At 42.4% G+C, this 21,762-nt stretch overlaps 1 protein-coding gene across 2 annotated transcripts in view; it reads left to right on the top strand.

Moving 5' to 3' along the window:
* tln2b (talin 2b) overlaps window positions 1-21,762 on the top strand; it is an 82,053-nt gene that overhangs the window by 44,144 nt on the left and 16,147 nt on the right. Inside the window, exons 13-43 of one of the 2 annotated variants that reach the window (XM_086209019.1) lie at window positions 5-188; window positions 1,114-1,227; window positions 1,552-1,660; window positions 2,300-2,508; window positions 2,736-2,834; window positions 3,436-3,603; window positions 3,842-4,136; window positions 5,649-5,815; window positions 6,939-7,067; window positions 8,511-8,624; window positions 8,768-8,881; window positions 8,976-9,110; window positions 9,325-9,453; window positions 9,577-9,679; window positions 10,977-11,185; window positions 11,644-11,763; window positions 11,929-12,126; window positions 12,604-12,743; window positions 13,561-13,654; window positions 14,632-14,721; window positions 14,827-14,949; window positions 15,462-15,605; window positions 15,778-15,939; window positions 16,083-16,223; window positions 16,871-17,052; window positions 18,155-18,287; window positions 18,424-18,525; window positions 18,636-18,806; window positions 19,826-19,972; window positions 21,207-21,308; window positions 21,478-21,597. In XM_086209019.1, coding sequence (XP_086065145.1) covers window positions 5-188; window positions 1,114-1,227; window positions 1,552-1,660; window positions 2,300-2,508; window positions 2,736-2,834; window positions 3,436-3,603; window positions 3,842-4,136; window positions 5,649-5,815; window positions 6,939-7,067; window positions 8,511-8,624; window positions 8,768-8,881; window positions 8,976-9,110; window positions 9,325-9,453; window positions 9,577-9,679; window positions 10,977-11,185; window positions 11,644-11,763; window positions 11,929-12,126; window positions 12,604-12,743; window positions 13,561-13,654; window positions 14,632-14,721; window positions 14,827-14,949; window positions 15,462-15,605; window positions 15,778-15,939; window positions 16,083-16,223; window positions 16,871-17,052; window positions 18,155-18,287; window positions 18,424-18,525; window positions 18,636-18,806; window positions 19,826-19,972; window positions 21,207-21,308; window positions 21,478-21,597 — 4,447 coding nt within the window. Of the gene's footprint in view, window positions 1-4; window positions 189-1,113; window positions 1,228-1,551; window positions 1,661-2,299; window positions 2,509-2,735; window positions 2,835-3,435; window positions 3,604-3,841; window positions 4,137-5,648; window positions 5,816-6,938; window positions 7,068-8,510; window positions 8,625-8,767; window positions 8,882-8,975; window positions 9,111-9,324; window positions 9,454-9,576; window positions 9,680-10,976; window positions 11,186-11,643; window positions 11,764-11,928; window positions 12,127-12,603; window positions 12,744-13,560; window positions 13,655-14,631; window positions 14,722-14,826; window positions 14,950-15,461; window positions 15,606-15,777; window positions 15,964-16,082; window positions 16,224-16,870; window positions 17,053-18,154; window positions 18,288-18,423; window positions 18,526-18,635; window positions 18,807-19,825; window positions 19,973-21,206; window positions 21,309-21,477; window positions 21,598-21,762 lie in introns of both variants that reach the window. The other variant, XM_086209018.1, reaches the window with a different exon arrangement.

The raw sequence follows: 21,762 nt of genomic DNA, 5'->3' as shown, positions 1-21,762 counted from the left end.
GTAGGTCCACCATCCTGCAACAGCAGTTCAACCGGGTGGGTCGTGTGGAGCACGGGTCAGTAGCACTTCCAGGCATTATCCGCTCAGGGTCAGTTGGTGGCCCTGACACCTTCAATGTGGGTATGATGCCCTCTGCCCAGCAGCAAATCACCACAGGACAGATGCACAGGGGACACATGCCCCCACTGGTGAGTGCAAGCACTTTTATGTACCACCGAGGCAACATGACATCTCAGATAAACGCTCAAAACCCCGTCTCTGTATTTGCATTTAAAATGGTTGCAACCAGCGTAGAAGACGAAGATGAAAGTCTGAGCACTGCTGCTCCCTTTACAGAGGTTCAGATAATGCCTGCGAAGTATTTTAACAGTAATACATTTTCACAGTTAATTCCACAATTTCACAGTATCATAGATTACATAGCTGTCATTAGTGTTGTATACAGTTCCAATGACGCTTGGGTCTCATTACCATTACCTGGCTCAAGTGACCTTATTCCTATATTTTGCTGTGTATGTACCAAACACATTTTTGTTGTACTGAATACATGACAATAAAGGGTCTTATCTTCTCTTATTTTAACTCATCTTCTCTTATCTTCTCTTATCTTATTATATCATATCTTATCAGAAAAAAAACAGATATGCTTAAAGAGTCATAAATGGTCATCAAAAGGAATGAAGCATGTTTCAGTGAAGGTTTGTGTAAAAAGTCTCACATGTTGAAATAAAAGGTAGAAGAGAAAAGGAGTTCATGCTGATGAGTTGTATTTTTTTGTATACTATATATAACAAAGGTACATGGTATGTTCACACCTTGGTATACTCCTGCAACCCGAGTAAAACAAAAACCTCCATCAACAAGATACAAGAAAATGCCAATAAATATTGGTTGCCATGCCTGCTTCCTACAGTGAACCACATTGAACAGTCTGAAGAGGGCCGTGAGTGAGAGAGGAAATGAAAATTTACGCACTAAAAGCCCATCTGTCTCCGGTGCTTTATAGACGCAAGATTGCAGGGAGAGTTTCTTTTTGCTCTGCTGTGTACTTAGATAACTTTTGTTCAGCCATTTTCACAGAGTGTCTCTGTTGTTTGTTGTTGTTGTTGTCAGAGTCTGGCTCAGCAGGCCCTCATGGGGACCATCAACAGCAGTATGCAGGCGGTGCAGCAGGCCCAATCTGACCTGGGACATGTAGATAATCTGCCTCCACTTGGCCATGACTTGGTGTGTCTTCTCATATTTTATTCTATGCTTCATATTTTAGAAAAAAAATATTTTAGGATAAATGCAGCATGAACACACAATACTCCACCATATTCAGTACAGTTTGGAATGTGCACAGAATAGTTGCTCCACACATTTTCTCAAATATAACTTGGTTGTAGAGCTATGTGTAAATATAGGGGATATATTTAATGCTTCCCACGCCACAGTTGTTTTAGGAAAATTGTTGTAAAGTTCCTTAACTGAACAAAAACATTTACATGAGCTGAGATTCTCCCTCTGTGATGAAAGCTAATAGCTCTCTTTTTCTTCCTCCACCAAAAGGCATCCAGAGTTTGGGTTCAGAACAAAGTGGACGAATCCAAACATGAAATCCACTCTCAGGTTGACGCCATCACTGCTGGAACAGCATCTGTGGTCAACCTCACTGCAGGTTAGTGCCCAGGAGAATAGATAAGCAGCCAACATGCTATCATTTCAGTTTTCATTTATTTTAGGATAATAGATAATGATACATAAAGCTCTGCAGAAATGTTCCCTATCATTTAAAAAATAGAAATTATTTTAAAAAGTCTTTAATTTACCCACCCCCTCCCCTCCGAAGTGAAGCCAGTAAACATATTTCACAAATCAGAGTTAAACACCTGATGATGTGCTCTGAGTTTAATCAAGGCAGCATTTCTAATTTCTCTGATAAATATGTCTACTGATGAATAAATCTTGTTGCTCTGAAGCTCAACTTACTGGCAGTGTCCCTATTTGCTCCTCATGTTGCTCGGCACAATTCCAATCAAGTTCCTGCCAGCCTTTTGCAGGGTTTTAATCTTACTTTGCCATCTGTTTTGTTGCACTTAACTCTTCCTCCAAAGTTTTTACTCTTCACGGTCACTTTTCCTTCAACATGCTTATCTACATGGAACCATTACAGATAGGCTCCAATTATGACAATAGCACTGATGTGTATGTTACAGCGCACAAGCTGTCCAATGGATTAGCTAAATCAATGTGATGGCAGCACAACAAATTAAGATGCACAGGGGAGGTGCGCTTTGTTATGATCCATCCTCCACAGGTGAGCCCACAGAAACTGACTACACAGCGGTGGGCTGCGCCATCACCACCATCTCATCCAACCTGACGGAAATGTCCAAGGGTGTCAAGCTACTTGCAGCATTAATGGACGATGAGGTGGGCAGTGGGCACAAGCTCATGGGAGCTGCTAGGATGCTAGCAGGGGCCGTGTCAGATCTGCTCAGATCTGTTGAGCCTGCCGCCGCTGAGGTGAGACACCCCACTTAATATTGTTCTGACTCTCACTTCCTCCTCCGTGCCACAAAGGTGCAAGTACTATTGAACTTCTTTTACCCCTACTCTAGTGCTGATGTACAGCAGATTTGTGTTTTGGGATGATTTTATAATCCAGGAATCTGTTTTCAATAATTCATGGAAGCTTTTGTGAGAACAGGCCAGGCCAGTGGAATGACTGTGATGATGTCATCCCTGTACAGTCCAGACAGACTGTGCTGACTGCAGCAGGAAGCATCGGACAGGCCAGCGGGGATCTGCTCCGTCACATGGGGGAGGGCGAGACGGATGAGAAGTTCCAGGTTGGACACCACCCACTCACTGTTTCTATGACACTGGGTGCCAAACAGGAAGATACACATATTCTCCGGCTACTTTTAAAAATGTCAATATACAGTTATGTAATTGCCTCTGGCTTTATTATTAGACTGTTATTTTATGCTGGTTTTGTAACAAAGTGTCAGACAGAGAGCTTTTACTGTAGCAGCCATTAACAGACGCTTCCTCTTTTTTTTCTTTGACAGTGACATTCCTTTACCTGCCACATGCGCATCTTTGCATTTCCTCGACATTCAGTATTCTAACAGTCTAGTGCCACCTCGTCTGCGTCAGGTCCTGGATATGACATGCATAAATCACCCACACTGTCACACCAAAACTGCTCTGCTGCATGCAGATCAGCATTATTCTCAAACCTTTTGCCACACAAATAACATGAATAGAATTCTCATACTGGCCGTCTGCCTCTTGTCTGGTGTTTCACTGTTAATATTATTATAATTGTTAGTTGTGCATTTGATATCCAATGTTCACACTCCATCAGCAACCCAGTTAAAAACATTTATGTCGCGTGTGTGCAGCTGTGTTGTGTTTCAGTGAAGGACAGTGATTAATATGTTGCAGGACACCCTGATGAATCTGGCCAAAGCAGTGGCCAATGCAGCTGCTATGTTAGTCCTGAAGGCCAAGAACGTGGCCCAGGTGGCCGAGGACACCATATTGCAGAACCGGGTGATCGCAGCTGCCACTCAGTGTGCCCTGTCTACCTCACAGCTGGTAGCCTGCACTAAGGTACTGATGTGAAATGCATTAAACCCAACAGCCAAGTAGGTAAAGGGTGTACCGCAATGCAGAAAATATTCTGTACTGATGCGGAATTGTACAATATTGAGCTTTAGATTATATGTTTTACTAATCAATCAGGTTTGCATGTTTTAGTGTGTTCCGTGTGTGCTTATAGCCCAAAAGATTACGAGATGTTCTCTGCCTGATTCTGCTGAGTTCCTGCCAACGGCTTTGTGCGTTGCAGGTGGTGAGCCCCACCATCAGCTCCCCAGTGTGTCAGGAGCAGCTTGTCGAGGCTGGGAAACTGGTGGACCGCTCTGTGGAAACCTGCGTCAAAGCTTGCCGCTCAGCCAGCGACAACGGCGAGCAGTTGAAGCAAGTCGGGGCAGCAGCTGGTGTGGTGAGCCAGGCCCTCAGTGACCTGCTGCAGCACGTCCGCCACTACGCCAGCTGTGGAGAGCCAATCGGACGTTACGACCAAGCCACTGACACGATCATGAATGTGACAGAGAATATTTTCACTTCCATGGGTGATGCCGGTGAGTACCAAGCTACTAGAGAATGACTTTGGTACCTACAGATACTTTCCGTAAACGTTGCATGGTAGTTTATACAGACGTGATAGGAAAAAGCAGGTGAAATGCTTTTACTGCACTTGTTTCAGTATTTTTTGACTGCTTCTGAGTCACTAAGATGCGGTTAGGATTTGTGTCATTACTAATTGGTCTTAAAAATCTGTTTAGCTATCAGGCTATTTGTTATGGTTAGAGCAACAAGGCTGAAGAGTTTTCAAACTCAAAGAATTCTCAGGGTTTTGTACTAAACATGTCATCCAAAACCACTACAGAGCTCTCAATCTGGTCTCAATCAGCACCAGGGAGGCTTTGAAACTTAAAAGGAAACACATGACCTGGGGAGTTTTGGACAGACAGACTTTTTTTTTTCTCCTTTAAATCAACAATTGGGAAAAAAAAAATATAGAGAGAGAGAGAGAGAGAGAGAGAGAGAGAGAGAGAGCATGTACCCACAGATCAACATCTAGTGATTCCAGTCCATTGTACAGATGGAGTATTGGATGATTCCCTCGGCCATTAGATGTAGGTTATAAAGTACTTAGGATGTCTCATAGACTTCAGTGGGGGAGTTATTTCCAGCTGGAGATGGGTGTTTGGGAAACACAGCTTTTTATAGCTGGTGTGTGGGGAGATGTCACATATATTTCGAAGACTTTCATTTGTGTGTGAGAGGGTGAGTCACTAGAAACCTTCAGCTATAGGGAAAATGAAGGTGAAAATAACCACGGAAAAAGGACAGTTACACAATTTTATTTACTGGTAGGCCGGTGTTAATGTGGTTGTGATGATCCATTACAATCAAATATCCAACATCCAAGATGTCAATCTTTTTAATATCAATTAGTATTTCTTAGTTCATTGTCACACATTAATGACTGAGGCTGCTTTATCTCTGTTGATACTTTTTTTTAATAATGCATTTTTGTATTGTGTCATGAGAAAGAGATCAAAAACCAGGTTGCAACAAAATAATAAATAAAAAACAAATAAACCTATAAGCGTTCATATAAAACAACCATTCCGCCTTGACCCGCCATCATAAGGACAATACGGAAGAAAACGTGATTCATTCTCAACCCCTCCCAAACAGCATGATTCACTCAACCTGTCATCCACCTGAATGCTATTAAATCTTCCAACTTCAAGGGTCAATTTAACGAGGCATCTTCATTTTACTGTTTTTCCTATTTCCCAAGAAAACTAATAACTGACTCCAGAGCTTTTTCATGCATTTGGCGTCTTCAGAAGTTATATAAAACAGCAATCTTAGACTAGTTTGACCATATGCTCAGAATGCCAATGAATAGATCAAATTACATAATAATGGACCTACGGTATGAAAAATCCAGGAATAAAACTGAAAATAATGTAAGGGGCCTCCCGCTTACACGTGTGTCAGTAGTGATGAAGTGCTGCTAGCATTTCAATTTTGCCACACTCATCCAGGACTGACTTGGCACAACTGTGTGTGAATAGGTGAGATGGTGCGTCAGGCCAGGGTTCTCGCCCAAGCTACCTCCGACTTGGTCAACGCCATGAGGTCTGATGCAGAAGCAGAGGTGGATGTTGATAACTCTAAGAAGCTCCTGGCTGCTGCCAAACTCCTCGCTGACGCCACGGCTCGGATGGTGGAGGCTGCGAAGGTACGGGGGGGACTTCTACCATGTGTGTGATAAATACGATTGATTATTTGCTTAAATCTGTTACTAGAGATGTAATTTATTGGCATAAATATTATAATTGCAAAAAATGTATGAACAGATCATGATGATAATACATTCATATTTTGTAATAACTTGATCTCTTTGATGGATGTTGGCTTTGTAGTTGAATTAATTCACATTTTTCATTCGTTAAACCCCAGTTTGACAGTTATTGATATGGTTCATTCCCATTTTCTATTATATTCTGTGTGTGTGTGTGTGTGTGTGTGTGTGTGTGTGTGTGTGTGTGTGTGTGTGTGTGTGTGTGTGTGTCTATCTGCTGGGGTGTTGCAACTGGGTTGGCACTGCGACAAAACCACCTCTGGCCCTAAGCTAAAGAGGGCCCCCAAGAACTGATTCCATTAGAAAACAGCAATGGTTCTTGTAAGCCCACTTAAATTCTATGATTGGCCCTGTACAGGAGACTGCAGTGACCCTGACGTGGCTCATTTGCAACTGGCTCGGGGTTGGATGGTGACTGGTCAGGTTATAGGCTGGGAGACCCCAGACCTCTTTTGCCTGGGGCCCCCAGATTACCTCAAAACACCCCCGTTCCTGTGTGTTACTCATTGAATGCAGTGTTGAAAATCATTACGAGGTTGCTGCACTGCTTTCATGTAATGGAATACACATTTTTTGCATTAGTGTATGCACTAGCTACCCACATCAGTTCACATGTAAACTAAAAGAATGCAGCATCAGTGGCTCTTAATAAGCCCCTGGCTCTGTCAAGCGGGAAATTATCTATGGCAGGCAAGTGAAACATTGCTTATGGCTTGTTAGATGTTTTTGATCTGTGGCACATTAATTACCACATCACTGCCATTATCAAAGAGGAAGAGGGAATCTGGCACTGGCAGTTTCCTTGGAAACTTTCAAAAAGCAGACAGTGCTAAGTGCATGATACCATCAGTTGTGCAGCATGTCTAACCAGTTGTTTACCTTGCATTGTTGAGGTCTGATTTATATGCTGTGAAAAAGCTTTATGATTATGTATCTGTGTGTGCCCATCTGTGTGTGTGTGTGTGTGTGTGTGTGTGTGTGTGTGTGTGTGCGCCCTCAGGGGGCAGCTGCCTACCCCGAGAATGAGGACCAGCAGCAGAGGCTCAGAGAGGCGGCGGAGGGCCTGCGTGTGGCCACGAATGCTGCAGCTCAGAACGCAATCAAGAAAAAACTAGTCAACAGGCTTGAGGTGAGTCATCCGCAGTGTCAACATGTTCTCATCTTGTTTGACCGTGATAAAACAAAACCATCCCATTGTATCAAGATGCCACGCAAGCAATATTGTGTCATTCTCATGTATACATGTAAATAATTGGATTGGAGAAATTTTTGTGGGTTTAGACGGGTGAGCACACACTACAATGCATATACACCCCAGTTTGTGTGTCCTGTTCCTCTTTATTGCTGCAATGACTTAGAAATCCCATTAGTGCTGTGAATGAACTATCTGAGTGTAAGTATCAGTGTTTAGCCTCTGGTATCAGTCTGGCCCTAATGACCAGACCCTCTCAGCTCCAGCTATCAGACATCCATCGCTCTCTTCCTGCCTTCATCTGATGGTCACACAAAAGTACTGCTAATGTCCATCAAGCAAACACAGGAGATGAGAAAAAGTGTCATTTTAGGTCCCAAAGTCTCCTGCCATTGCTTTTCTTTCAAAACAATATGAAATGCAGTGAGAGCATTCAGAGGGGCATATCAGAGTGAAAATGCTTATTCTTCCTCTGATGTCAATTCCACACGCAGTTGTCTCCGAATATCACGAGTTTGTCTTCTGGGTTCTTTTTTTTTTTCATCTTCACCTCCTCATCCCTTTCAACAAGAAATGTCTTCTCATTCTGTTTTCCAACCTTGACACGACTTCAAAGCTTGTGATGTCAACTAAGTGGTGTATTTTTAGTCCTTTAGTTTTGGAAATTCTGCAGTTTGAAAGTATTGCTCATCATATAGCGTCGTGAAAAATATATTTAGTCGTGCATTCCCACCCATTTCTTCTTCTTAGAAAAAGTTTTGGTTTATGACCCCTCTTTGTTCTATTGTAACAAGTGTGTCTGAAAACAGAACATGACAGCAGAATACTTCACAGAGCAGAAGCAAGAGTCACTCTGTGCCAGCCTGTGTGAATGTATACAGTTCATATGTGTAACATGAATCACAAATTCTTGGCTAACACACGAATCTTCATGTTGCCCACCACTGTTTCACCATACGGTGTTTCTGAAGATGAAGTTAAACTACCGGTAGTAGTGTCTGATGCTGAGAAATTAGGGTATATTGTGCAGGAAGACTGTAGACGTACGACTACTGTCAACAGCACAAGCTTTTTATGTCTTGTATTAATAAACATATTTGAGTACTTCTGAAAAATTCTGTGTGATGTTATTCAGATACTTGGAAGTGGTAATGTTTGAAGTTTGTTTGGACAAACACGAAGCAATTGAACAAGCCATGAAGTAAAAAGCTGTATTATCTGTAAGTTTTGAGATGCGGTGCTCTGTTTTTTGGGGGCTATCTCCTACATTGGGGAACATGCTTTTACCCACACCAGGAAATTGTTTCATGGTTTTGATCTTAGAAAGCATTCCACAACATCTACCAACCTAAATAATTTCCATTTGTGTCTTCTGAGCAGATAGCTGCTAAACAGGCAGCGGCTGCTGCTACTCAGACAATCGCAGCTGCCCAAAATGCTGCTGCATCCAACAAAAATACAGTCTCACACCAACAGCTAGTACACAGCTGCAAGGTAGGATCATGTACTCTGTTTCTTGTGCCGTGTTAAAAAAAAAACTGTCAAATAATTATCTGATAGTCATCGAATGTGTATGCATGCTTGGGTTTGTTTTTCCAGTATTTCTATTTTAGTGATGACACTGTGTGCACATGCAGGCAGTTGCAGATAGCATCCCCCAGCTGGTGCAAGGCATGAGAAGCAGCCAGGCCCAGCCTGAGGAGCTGGGGGCCCAGCTCACCCTCATCATGGCCAGCCAGAGTTTCTTACAGGTCAGACCTCTCTTCACAGCACAACATCTGTCATCGGTCACGTGAGACACTGCTCCAGTGCTTATGAATTTAATGTGTTTTGGCTTGCCTTCAGCCTGGAAGTAAGATGGTGACGTCTGCAAAGTCAGCCGTTCCGACGGTGACTGACCAGGCTGCTGCTATGCAACTGGGCCAGTGTGCCAAGAACCTGGCTACCTGCCTGGCAGAGCTCAGGACGGCCACCCAGAAGGTATCTATCCACAAAACCATAACAGATAACAAAACTCATCCAGGAATTGTGTGGCTGTATCTTGTGAAGTGTTGTTTGTTGTAGATAAGCCAAATCCTTTGAGCTTCTCCAGAGATAGCCGGCCAAACATACAGGATATGATAGCGGTCTCTCTGCTCGCCTAAATGGATGTGGTACATGTTCATAACACGTTACATCTGTGCATCATTTGAAGGCTCATGAAGCATGTGGTCCTCTCGAGATTGACTCAGCCCTTAAAACTGTACAGACGCTAAAAAGTGAACTACAGGATGCCAAGATGTCGGTCATTGATGGCCAACTCAAACCTCTCCCCGGAGAAACGGTCAGTACATAGGGAACATCTTCGACCAACTTTGATTGACATGGTATCATAACAATCACAACAATAAAATATTTACAGCTTAGCTTGAAAAGGATTTGTTTATGTGTTCTGCGGCTCACACAGCTGGAGAAGTGTGCTCAAGATTTGGGAAGTACATCTAAGGCTGTAGGCTCCTCCATGGCTCAGCTGCTGACATGTGCTGCACAGGGAAATGAACATTACACAGGTAAGAGAGGCTTACAAAGCCAGTTAATTAAATAATTTACTTTCTCTAAACCTGGTTATATTTAATGAATATAGATGAATTGCTGACTGTAGTTTTTATTGAGAAAGTAGATTAGTTAAACTGTGCCAAGTGTTGGGATGAAGCAGGCGGGGGAGATTATACCTCCTTTATCCAAGCTATCGCTACTGCCTTAAAGTGAACTCTTTGAATCCAATGTGGCTTAGCTGTTTTGCCTTCAATTCTGGTCCAATTGAGGATCCCGAGGGAAGAGAGATGAAGACATAGAGAATGGCATTTGTAACAATGAGGGCTCCCAGGCAGCGCTTCATGCTGTGGCTCGGGGTGCTGCTCGCTACTCATTAATCTTATTTTCACTAGATTTAACATTCCATCAGCAAATGGCTTCACTTGGCTGGTTAATGCAATTTGATGCAATTTGCTGCTATTCTTCTTGGTTATATGTATAATAAGTTAAGGGCATCTCCCATGTGGGGCTATATTTATTGTATTAACGTATTTATTTAGACAATGAGGGTATTTTAGCATCAAGATTTTATTCCCAGTGTTCTATTGAAAGCTCTTGCCAGCTGATTTTCAAAATGCCATCACAGTTCTAGTAACATCAGGTTATACACATATGGTACCTCTCATTTATACTGCCTTAACAAGACTCCTTTAAAGTAAAAATAATGAGCTTGAAATAAATGTGTTTGGTGAGATGTCAGCTTCAGTATCTACAGAAAAAAAATCTCTTGCCAACTATGACCGCAGCATTTATATTTGTTGAATGTTGCGTCAGTGAAATATTTGTGGTAACCAATGTGATGAAATGGTCTTGCTGGAATTTCTATTTCTGATTATGTTATTATACAGACAAATATATTTATTTCTCTCTCTGTTGTTGTCTGTTGGCTCACTTTTTTTTGTCATTTTTACTGCACAAGCCAAAGTCTGTTACACTTAATATAAAACAAAACCCCTCAACAAGTGGGATGTCAATAAGATAATGGGGTTTATATTTTACATTTCTTAATCTTATTTCAAGGTAATAAGTTCATGCTTTGTACAGCACTGGAAGATTATTTAAGTTTTTACTTGCCATAAGCAAAATCTGTTAATACACTGAGCAAAATTTACATGGAAATGTATTGAAAAAGGATGACGCTATATTCTCTTAAAACGCTTGATCTTATTGAGATGCTTCTCGTGGATAAGATTTCTTTAACTGCAGTTTAAAGGAATGCAACTGCCAATACTTTGTGTTTTTGTAGTTTAATATATGACTGGTTGTTTGCAGGTGTGGCTGCCAGAGAAACAGCACAGGCTTTAAGGACATTGGCGCAAGCAGCTAGAGGTGTGGCAGCCAGCACCAAAGAGCCTCAAGCTGCAGCTGCAATGCTGGACTCAGCCCAGTGTGTTATGGAAGGCTCATCCATGCTGATCCATGAGGCCCATCAGGCCCTGGTTCATCCAGGAGATGCTGAGAGTCAGCAGAGACTGGCACAGGTATTGTAGGTGCCATATGCACACACACACACACACACACACACACACATACACACACACACACACACACACATCCCGAGGCAGTGGTATTCATTCGGTGATCACATTGTTCCTCTCTCTCTCCTCTGCTGATTTGTAAACATTCTCCTTCCCACAACAATCATCCCCTCTAAGCGTTGCTATTTTCTCTGCGCTCTGTCTCTCACCTTGTATTCCTCTCCCAGGAGCGCAGGGGTAAAACTGCTCATTCTCCTGCAGCCCTTCAGGGGATAAACACATTGTTTGGCATATATCTGTGACAGCAGCATAAATTAGTGGCACGGATTACTGTGCATTGCTGTGAGCCCAATTTGCATTTGAGATGTTTTCCCCTTATAGCACTGCTCGGGGACTTTGTATTATGTAGCACATTGTTAGAATGACTGATGGTAGTCCAATGACATTGTCCTGTGTTGCAGGTGGCCAAAGCAGTGTCACACTCCCTGAATAATTGCGTGAATTGCCTGCCTGGCCAGAAGGATGTTGACATGGCCCTCAGGAGCATTGGAGAGGCCAGCAAGAAGCTGCTGGTGGACATTGTGAGTACGGCACAGTCTTTTTTTTTTTTCTATGCCTACTGAGCGAGCGTCTGAACTGTAAAGGTTAATTTGGACATTAGCCCATAACTGCACAGGCCATTTCCATCTGAATTAGTTTTTGATATTCTGAACACTACAGTACTGACGTGTGTCTCGTCTTTGAAGCTTCCTCCCTGCAGTAAGACATTCCAGGAGGCCCAGACTGGTCTGAACCACACAGCAGCTGAGCTCAACCACTCTGCAGGCGAGGTCGTCCACTCCTCTCGTGGAACTAGCAGCCAGCTGGCTGCGGCCTCGGGGAAGTTCAGCCAAGACTTTGATGAGTTCCTGGATGCTGGTATTGAGATGGCAGGACACACCCAAGTAGGTTTCGTGATCATACAGCCCCTACACACTCAAACGCTTCAATGATTATTCCACCGTGTATTTTTACAAGCAGCATTACAGTATTGAAAATGCTGAGTGGTTGATATCATATTTTTTTACTTCAATATCAAAAGTCATTTGTCAATTTTATCAGTTCCGTAATTCATGAAGACACATGATTGTCCCTAAGACGACTATACCAGTCAGATGTAATGAGATCTTGTGATGTTCTTGTTCTGGTTATCTTGTTAATCCATGTGGAAATATCTTCTGGGATTGGAGTTGATGTTGCATGACACCTTAGCTGTAATCAGAGGGAGTCAGAACAGGATACAGGTGGTACAAGGGACACGCTAAGTACATTTGCTGCTGCTCTTTCAGTGGATACTGTGTGTTGATATTTTTACTATTTTTGATTCATCCAGTAATCCATCTTTAAATTTACATGTATTATCCTTTTTCTTGCCTGTGCAGAGCAAGGATGACCAGATTCAAGTCATTGGTAATCTGAAGAACATCTCTATGGCATCGAGTAAGCTGCTGCTGGCTGCCAAGTCTCTGTCTGTGGATCCAGGAGCAGCCAACGCTAAGAACCTTCTAGCTGTGGCAGCAAGGTACAACATCCTGCAGATAATTCAACATCTGAATCTGACGTGAATTTTTCTAATATGAATATCAAACAATATCTGGCCATTGACTGAACTTGATGTCTGCTTGTTTTTTTTTTTAAACTTCTATTTAAATGCTTGTGAAGCATCCAAATACATGCTAAGCATCATGGAATAATTTATCCCACCTTGACACAGCCTATATCATTTTAATAATAGTGATTACCGACAGTAAACTTCGTGGTTCAGGGCTCAAAAGTTTGAGAACCTCTACTTTATGCGATTCTCTGCCCAAATTCAAGCATGTTGCGGCTTATGAACAATTTCAAGATTTCTTCTTTTTTTGTCTCAGTGAAATGTCACAAATGGTCTCTGTGCTGCATCTGTGTGCCATCCTAAGTGGAGTCATTTCAGCACTGCTTGGGGGAGTATCCTCCCCCTAGTGGAGAGAAGCCAGGCAGCTGATCCCACAGGGCTTTGGGCCTGACTGACTTCTCTGTCTAATTAGGAAGATGGAAGCCTTGGCTAGAACCTGTCTGTGCTCAGCAAGGCTGAACACAAACTCCAGACAATCTCGACACTCTTGCACATGCCTTTATGTTTTTGTGCACTGCTGCAGTGAGGGGCCAGCAGTGCTGCACTTGAATAGGGGGGCTGAAGGCATGTGTGAGTGTGAGTGAAGCCAGGCTGTGTGTGTGTTTGTGTGTGTGTGTGTGTGTGTGTGTGTGTGTGCGTGCGTGCGTGCGTGCGTGCGCGTGTATGTGTGTGTGTGTGCACGATGAACACATGTGAGAACTAAAAAGGCTGCCTGTGTGGGTTTCAGGGCGGTGACAGAGAGTATCAACCAGCTGATCACACTCTGTACCCAGCAAGCAGCAGGACAAAAGGAGTGTGACAACGCCTTGAGGGAGTTAGAGGTACCACACACACAGACCACTCTCTCTCCAAGCCTGTTTGCTGCACATGCCTGCACGTTTTCCATTCAATTACCAGCTACTTTACTTTTGATTACTCCTTTCAGAGCCATTCATTGTCATATTAAATTAAACGCTGAGCTACATTGGCAGCAGTAGTGGAAAAAGTGCATTTTGCACACAGAAGCTTTTATTCTGTCACACACAAGTAGCTGAAAATGCTAATAATAGTGTGCATTTATAAGTCCTGATTATTTGCATTTATCATGACATTATGCTCACTAGCGCATCCATTTCCATGTTTATACAAAACTACCCCTCTCGATTTTGCTGATATTTGGTGGGGCTGTGGACGCGGGTAAAGGAAGAACTCGTATTGTTCTTGTATATTTAATTTGGGGCAAACCCAGATGAAAGGAAAGGTTCAGGATTATTTTATTTTATTTTTTATGTATTTATTTATTTTTTTACATTTTCATTAATCTCATTTGACATATTACATGGACCTTTATAGAAATATTGTGTCATATTTTTAATATTTTTGGAATATTTTAAGACATCGTCTTCGTCTTCGTCATCCCCTGCTTATACGGGTCTGGGTCACCAGGGCAGCAGCTCATATAAAGTTGTATATGTTGGTAACTGTTGCATACTATCTTATAATTTTCTGTATTTTTTCACTTCGTTTCCAATGCAAGATATTTATGATTACGTTAATTTTTAATTAAGAACTTTTACCCGGGCATTTATGAAAAATCACACTTTCCTAAGTCTCTCCAGCCATAAAAGATGATTGAATAATAGAAGAGCGAGCTTTTGGTTTTCGCAAAGGTATGCTGAAAGTGCCCTTTAAGTTTTACGAGCATTGTTTGTTTTTAAACCTCAACCAGCATCTGATAAAAATGCAAGGGGCATTATGGCATGAATATTCTGTGCTACACCCATTATACTTTCTGTTATTACCACCTCTGTATGTGTAGGCTGTTCGGGGACTCCTGGATAACCCTAATGAGCCTGTCAACGAACTGTCCTACTTTGATTGCATCGAGAGTGTCATGGAGAACTCAAAGGTAAATGCTTATGAAAATAATTGCATCTACTATACACTTTAAATGTCAGAAGTATTTTATTCAGCAGGTTACTGAAGATCTAATCTGTTCTCGCAAATGTTTAAGGTCCTTGGAGAGTCGATGGCAGGCATCTCTCAGCATTGTAAGACGGGTGATGTGGTAGCGTTCGGGGAGAGCGTGGGTGTGGCATCCAAGGCGCTGTGTGGGCTGACGGAGGCTGCAGGACAGGTGAGATCATAACCTGGTTATATCTCACGCTGAATTCTGTTCCTGCCTCTCATTACATCTTAAAAAAAAGACATGGATAAATGTGGTGGAGAAAGTTGTCATGGGTTTTTCAAGCTTTTCACAACCCCGTGAAAATAAAGAAAGTGGAAAACATTCATAAATGGTGTTCAGATCATAGCAGGACACTCTCTGTTGGAAAGCATGATAGCAAGGCGGGTGGGCCAGGTTTCATTTGAGGATTTTACAGACTCCCAACCTTGCAGCTCGGAAAATAACATCCTAACCTCCATGCAAGATTAAGTTACCTTGTCGAGAAAAGGGCATGCTTTGACATTTCCTTTGTTCCTACTGCTTATCCACTCTGAAATACTCCTTTCCTATGCACCACATGGTTCTGCTCTATGTATCTATTCATGTATGTATGTCAGAGCGTGTGGAGCTGGCGAGGCTGTACAGTATGTTGGAGGATAATGAAGGACCTGTCCGCTCTGCTTTTGTTTTCGACCCTGCAGGCTTCTTATCTTGTGGGTGTGTCTGACCCCAATAGTCAGTCAGGCCATGAGGGGCTGGTGGATCCCATCCAGTTTGCACGAGCCCACCAAGCCATACAGATGGCTTGTCAGAACTTAGTGGACCCTGCTAGCAGTCCCTCGCAGGTAAAAAAACAAAAAAAAAAAACAAAAACTCCATCCAGGTTTGCAGTAATGAAACCAGATCTCCTGTGTAACTTCAATTAAATGACTCATTAGGTTTGAAAACATTAAAATCGACCTAAATGTCAGGAATGATTTGCTCTGAACACTTCACCTGTGTTTCTGTGTTTGTCAGGTTCTGTCTGCAGCGACAATTGTAGCCAAGCACACCTCAGCTCTGTGTAACGCCTGTCGTCTGGCGTCCTCTAAAACCTCCAACCCTGTGGCTAGGAGACAGTTTGTCCAATCCGCAAAAGAGGTGGCCAACACTACAGCCAACCTCGTCAAAACCATCAAGGTCAACTCCCCAACTGATCAAAACGTTGAGTGTAAATTTGTATCTCTTTCGTGGAGTGGGAAGCCGTGGATGTGTGTATAAATCAATCGATACAATCATTCAGTAGGATGGCCAAATATTCATATGACATTGTCTTGTTTTAGGCCTTAGATGGGGACTTTTCAGAGGAGAACAGAAACAGATGTCGCGTTGCTACGACGCCTCTCCTCGAGGCCGTGGAAAACCTGTCAACCTTTGCCAACAACCCTGATTTTGCGAGCATCCCAGCTCAGATCAGCAATGAGGTATTCATTCATTTAAATACCTGGTATGAAAGACTGATTTTTCTCCAACTGCACAACCTTCGTCACTTGAATCAGAATGTTTTGTGAGGACATCCCTTGTCAGAAACATTCCTTTTTTAAACATTTTGAACTCTTGAAGGTAATCTTAGGAGAGATTTAATGAATATGTTTGACTTTGCCTCTCAAACCTCTTCTATGAACCAACACAGAATGTTCTGCAGTGAACATGCAGGAAATTATGTTGAGGACCAATATTTCCTTTTCTGTAAAGTCACGAAATGACAAAGATGGATTTTTATTTTTCAATCTGATCAGAGTAGTCCTCGCAGAGTCCTCTCAGAGCTTTATGGCTGTAATCTGTTGGAGGGCAGTGTTTAACGGCTCTGTCATACTCACAGCTGCTCTAATCTCCAGCTTGTTAATCTAATTGTTGAGGGAGGCTTTGGCTTGGATCATAAAGACTGAAGGTGTTTCTTCTTGCGTCTCAGTAAAACTGCCTTTCTACTGTAATCTCATCCCTCAGTTTGATTGCACTTTTGATCTCTCCACCTTTGTAAAGGAACAACTCAGTCATACAAATGCTCTTCCCCTCTGAGCTCTTAACCTGGACTGTTGTTTCACTAGCACTGATCTTTTCTTTTCCTCAGGGTTCAGCAGCCCAGGAGCCTATCGTGCGTTCAGCTCGCTCCATGCTAGATAGCTCCACTTACCTTTTAGAAACGGCTCGATCGCTAGTCCTCAACCCGAAAGATCCTCCCACGTGGTCTATACTAGCTGGCCACTCCAGAACAGTTTCTGACTCCATCAAGAGCCTCATCACTTCCATCAGGTTGGTTCAATCCCACTCACATCCGCATTTGTCCGTGTGGGATTATCCTGAATCAAAGGATTTCTCACAGTTGTGGAAAAATGTTTCCTACAGGCTTATTCTTTGGTATCTGCTCATCTAAAGAATGAATTGCCTTCATCAGCATTCTCCAATCGCATGCAGCCTCGCAGCACCTAAGATGTAGAATGGACTGTATTTGATTATACCCTTGTCAGCAAGGGTATAATCTTCACAGGAGTCGTTAGATACTTCAGAAGAATCATCCATTTACTTTCTTGCCAGGAGTTAATTGTAAAACTCACTACCACTCTGTCTCCATACCAAATATGAAGGTAGGCATCCAGTTAGCTTAGTTTACCAGAAAACTGAGCTCCACTGTTGCTAGGCAACCCCACAGTGACAATTGGACTCCTGAAAGACGGTATGCACGGGTAAGACATGGTTAACACTATTTGTCATCTTTGAACTTCACTTATTCTATACATTCGATTATTTTGAATCTATCATTTTAGAGAGCTTGACAAACTGCTTCCCTCTGCATCCAGCCTTCAAGTGGTCAGATTCTACTCCTTTCACGGTTTCGTATTTTGGTCATGTATTTACCAGCGTTACCACATCAGAAACAAGGATTACCTCCCAAGGTAGCCTTGAATGAAGACAACCTAATGGGTGGAGCTACATAAAGAAATTTGCATGGGTGACTCCACTTCTGATAAAGCCCTGTGTGATGCGGTAGGGGGCACTGAGTTCCCTTTTTTCAAAGTTTTTGTGTTGGCTGATGTATCAGAGCCCCAAATATATGTGCAAGCACTAGCACAAGCACTGAAAAGGTCAGTTTCCATAATGTGGTCCATTTAATGTTCAGCTGATAGCTTCATTTGTACTGCACAGTTGTGTGATGAGTGATATTCATCTCATTTTTCGTTAAATAGAATAAGCAAATACTTTTCATGAATTGTGTAAGTATTACTCAGACTACAGAGTTCCTCTTGTACCATTTTTTTTCCTCTGGATTTTTAATGAAATTGTTTATTTATCATATATTTGTCACAAAAAAAAATTTGCTATATTTTTTTTTTGTTTTTACTATTTCTGATGATAGGGACAAGGCACCAGGACAGAAGGAGTGTGATTACTCCATTGATAACATCAATAAGTGTATCCGGGACATTGAGCAAGCCTCTCTAGCTGCAGTTGGGCAGACCTTGCCCTCCAGAGATGATATCTCCATGGAAGTGAGTTCAAGAACCCCATCAGCTCTGTCTTCACTGAGAGAGAGAGAGAGAGAGAGAGAGAGAGAGAGAGAGAAAGAACTTAATGGTATGAGAATTCTCTCTGTTGTGACTTAATCCTCTGTCATTCACTCACCAGGCACTCCAGGAGCAGCTGACATCCTCTGTGCAGGAGATAGGGCATCTGATTGATCCCGTCTCCACAGCGGCCCGAGGTGAAGCTGCCCAACTGGGACACAAGGTGCTCATCTGACCATATATCCCTTCATCCGGTCTGGATTGAGAAAGAATAACTTTCTGGTGTTTTCAATCTTCTGATACAAGCCCTCCATTCTTAACTTGTTTTCCCAGGTGACACAGCTGGCCAGTTACTTTGATCCGCTCATCGTAGCATCAGTAGGTCTGGCTTCTAAGCTACAGGAGCACCAGCAGCAGATGACCATACTGGACCAGACCAAGACCCTGTCTGAGTCGGCCCTCCAGATGCTTTACGCTGCTAAGGAAGGCGGTGGAAACCCAAAGGTAGTGACACATTCCTAATAATCCTACAGATGTCAAATAAGTGTATTTCAGGTGGTAGTGGGATTAATTGCTAATATCCATGAGCAGATAAAAACGTGCAGCCATGAGTGGAAGGATAGTATTAATGCATTAATTTCCCTCATTTTCATTCTGCCTTTTCTATTATCTTCCCTCAGCTAAGTAATTTGCTGGAGTTCTTACTGAGTTTTACTGATCTTTTAAAGCATTAAAATTGATTTTAATGATCATTTTCAAAACCCAACAAGGTTCATGAAGGTTTTTAGTCACATATTTTCCAGATGGCTGATTGCTCAGTTGCAGAAAAACAAGCAGTTCAGCTATAGAAAGGCCTCTGTATGATGATGACTGTATACATGTCACATAGAGTACCTCATAAATTCCACTTATAGTTGGGCTGAATGCTGTTTATACGCTATTAAATGGATTAACTATCATTGCCTCTGCTTATTCTGACCTGTGTGGGTGTCCTCGGATTTCTTTCTTTCTTGCATCAATAAAATTAGTTATTGCTATCTCTATTAGTCTGCTATAGCAAAGATAAGGGTTATTAGTATTCTATTATAATTATTCCAATAATATTAAACGCTCTGTGCACAACCTCAAAATTATTTTATATCTAATAACTCGTATTTTGTGAATGATTTTTACATTTATAATTGAACTGAATGATGTATGACATAGGACGTAAAAAATCACCTTGCACTGTTGCAACCTAACCTTTGTACTACTGACCACCATTGAAGCTCTAAACTTACTATTTACCTTCTCTTGCCTTCCATAAATCCTCTCACTACTGAGGATATTTTTTATTATTGTCATTAATCTTGACTTATAGCAAGCAGTGGTGGTATGTGCTCATGCAAGCGGAAGAATCCAGCCTAGTGAATTGTCCTCCAGCGACTACTTATAGCTTGAGGAACACTCTGGAGCTGTTGTCAAGCTGATTAATCTTCCTCGGGGCAGTGTCTGAAACTGAAATCAACCGACTGCATCCTCAGGCATCCCACACCCACGATGCCATCTCTGAAGCGGCGCAGCTGATGAAGGAGGCCGTGGACGACATCATGGTGACTTTGAATGAGGCAGCCAGCGAAGGGGGCATGGTCGGGGGCATGGTGGAGTCCATTGCAGAGGCCATGGGCAGGGTAAGTAATTGTATGTTCTAATAGAGAACGCATGTACAGTGTAATGCAATCACAGGAGTTCTACGCTCAGGTGGTATGAATGGATTTCAGGTTGACACATACTCCATATCTTATTTGTCTGAGGGCAAAATGAGCTTTCCCTCCTTACAGTCATTTCACAGTGGGTGTGCTGGGAGTGTGTCCTTGTCAATGGCTCTCATTAGTCCAGTAGATGACAAGTTTTAAATCCACAGCCCACCGGTGATGTTGGCTGTCACTCATCCCACTGGGGGGACATGTCACTGTGTTGACAGCGCACTTAATACTTGACGATGATGCGCACATACTCAGACATATACGCTCGGCTCTCAGATCTTATCCTTCACTTTTATTTTTACCCCTTGACGCACGATAGCAGCCACCATTAAAACACTGTTAGTGTCTATAAAGTGGGACCACTTTACAGTAAAAATAGATTTATACAATCTTACTAATGGCTTTTTAATTGTTAAGAAATTAAATGTTAATTAACAAGTGAGGTGGTAAAATAAAAAGAACCAAGGATTTTAAATGCTGTGCATCTGATATTAGTTTTGTCAGAGTAAAGCAACTTGATTTAGCTCAACCTGCCTGTAAAATCACTCTAAGCTTGGACTGATCTTCCACCTACCGCCTACACTTTGTCTGCAGTGTAGAAGACGACTATGAACCCCACAATTTGAATTCGTATTAGTAGATCCCGAATGTGTTTTCTGATAGGTGAGAATATTAAAAATGGAATTACAAACCTTAAAGCAGTAAAAGAATGAATTAGAAATCTTGTCATCATATAGTTGGTCCAATAGTTTGCGCTTCCGCGAGACATTTCATCAACCTGAAGAAAAGCAAGAGCCTGTCTGAAAAGACATCAGGAATAATGAGGCATGTACAGGTTGACAGAGAGGAGGTCAGGCAGAAGCTGACTGGATCATTGAACGTGGCAGACAGGACGTGTGATAACACAGGAAAAAGAACGAAGACACACAAACGCAGGAAAAACAGGAGAGAAAACGCGTGACGTGATTCACGAGAGATGCTTATTCAAGTAAAACAGGATTTGCCGCAAAACCTTACACAGGGGCGTATTCACTACAGATGAAGGAAACACAAGGAACAATTAAAAGTCTGCAATTAAAAAGACAAGTCCAAAACCTAAAAAAAAAGATGTGTATGTGATGAGTAAATCAGTACTAAAAAAAACAGTTGGTCTTCACAGCTGGAGGAAGGAACACCCCCTGAACCAGAAGGCTCCTTTGTGGACTACCAGACCACTATGGTGAAGTTCTCCAAGGCCATCGCCATCACTGCACAGGAGATGGTGAGCACTCCAAACCTGACTCTGTGTTTTTCACCAGGTTTCTGATTTACAATTGCAGTAGTTGACAACAGGGCTGTAGAAAGTTAAATGCACCTTTGCTGAAGATGCACCATGCTCTCTCCCTTTCTCCCCCCTCTCTCTTTCTCTCTCTCTTTCTTTCCCTCGCTAGATGACTAAATCAGTCACCTGCCCCGAGGAGCTGGGTGGCCTCGCTTCTCAGGTGACAGTGGACTATGGACAGCTCGCACACCAAGGACGCCTTGCTGCAGCCACAGCAGAACCAGAAGAGGTGATCCCCTCTGTTCTCTGGAGAATTTAGAGAAATTAACACTCATGAAATATTATTTTCACTGTTATTGAGATATGTTGTGCAATATTGGAGTTAGTGTTAATATTACATTATTCTCATTTTCATCAAGAAAATTAGAATGATAGCGATATGATTGCTGCAGGC

This window comes from Aulostomus chinensis, chromosome 7 (genome assembly GCF_037954235.1).
Source record: "Aulostomus chinensis isolate RoL2024-O1b breed Wild chromosome 7, RoL_Achi_v1.0, whole genome shotgun sequence".
In the NCBI taxonomy this organism is placed as follows: domain Eukaryota; kingdom Metazoa; phylum Chordata; class Actinopteri; order Syngnathiformes; family Aulostomidae; genus Aulostomus; species Aulostomus chinensis.
Note: the sequence above shows the minus strand (reverse complement) of the source record. Positions and strands in the feature narration are given on the sequence as shown.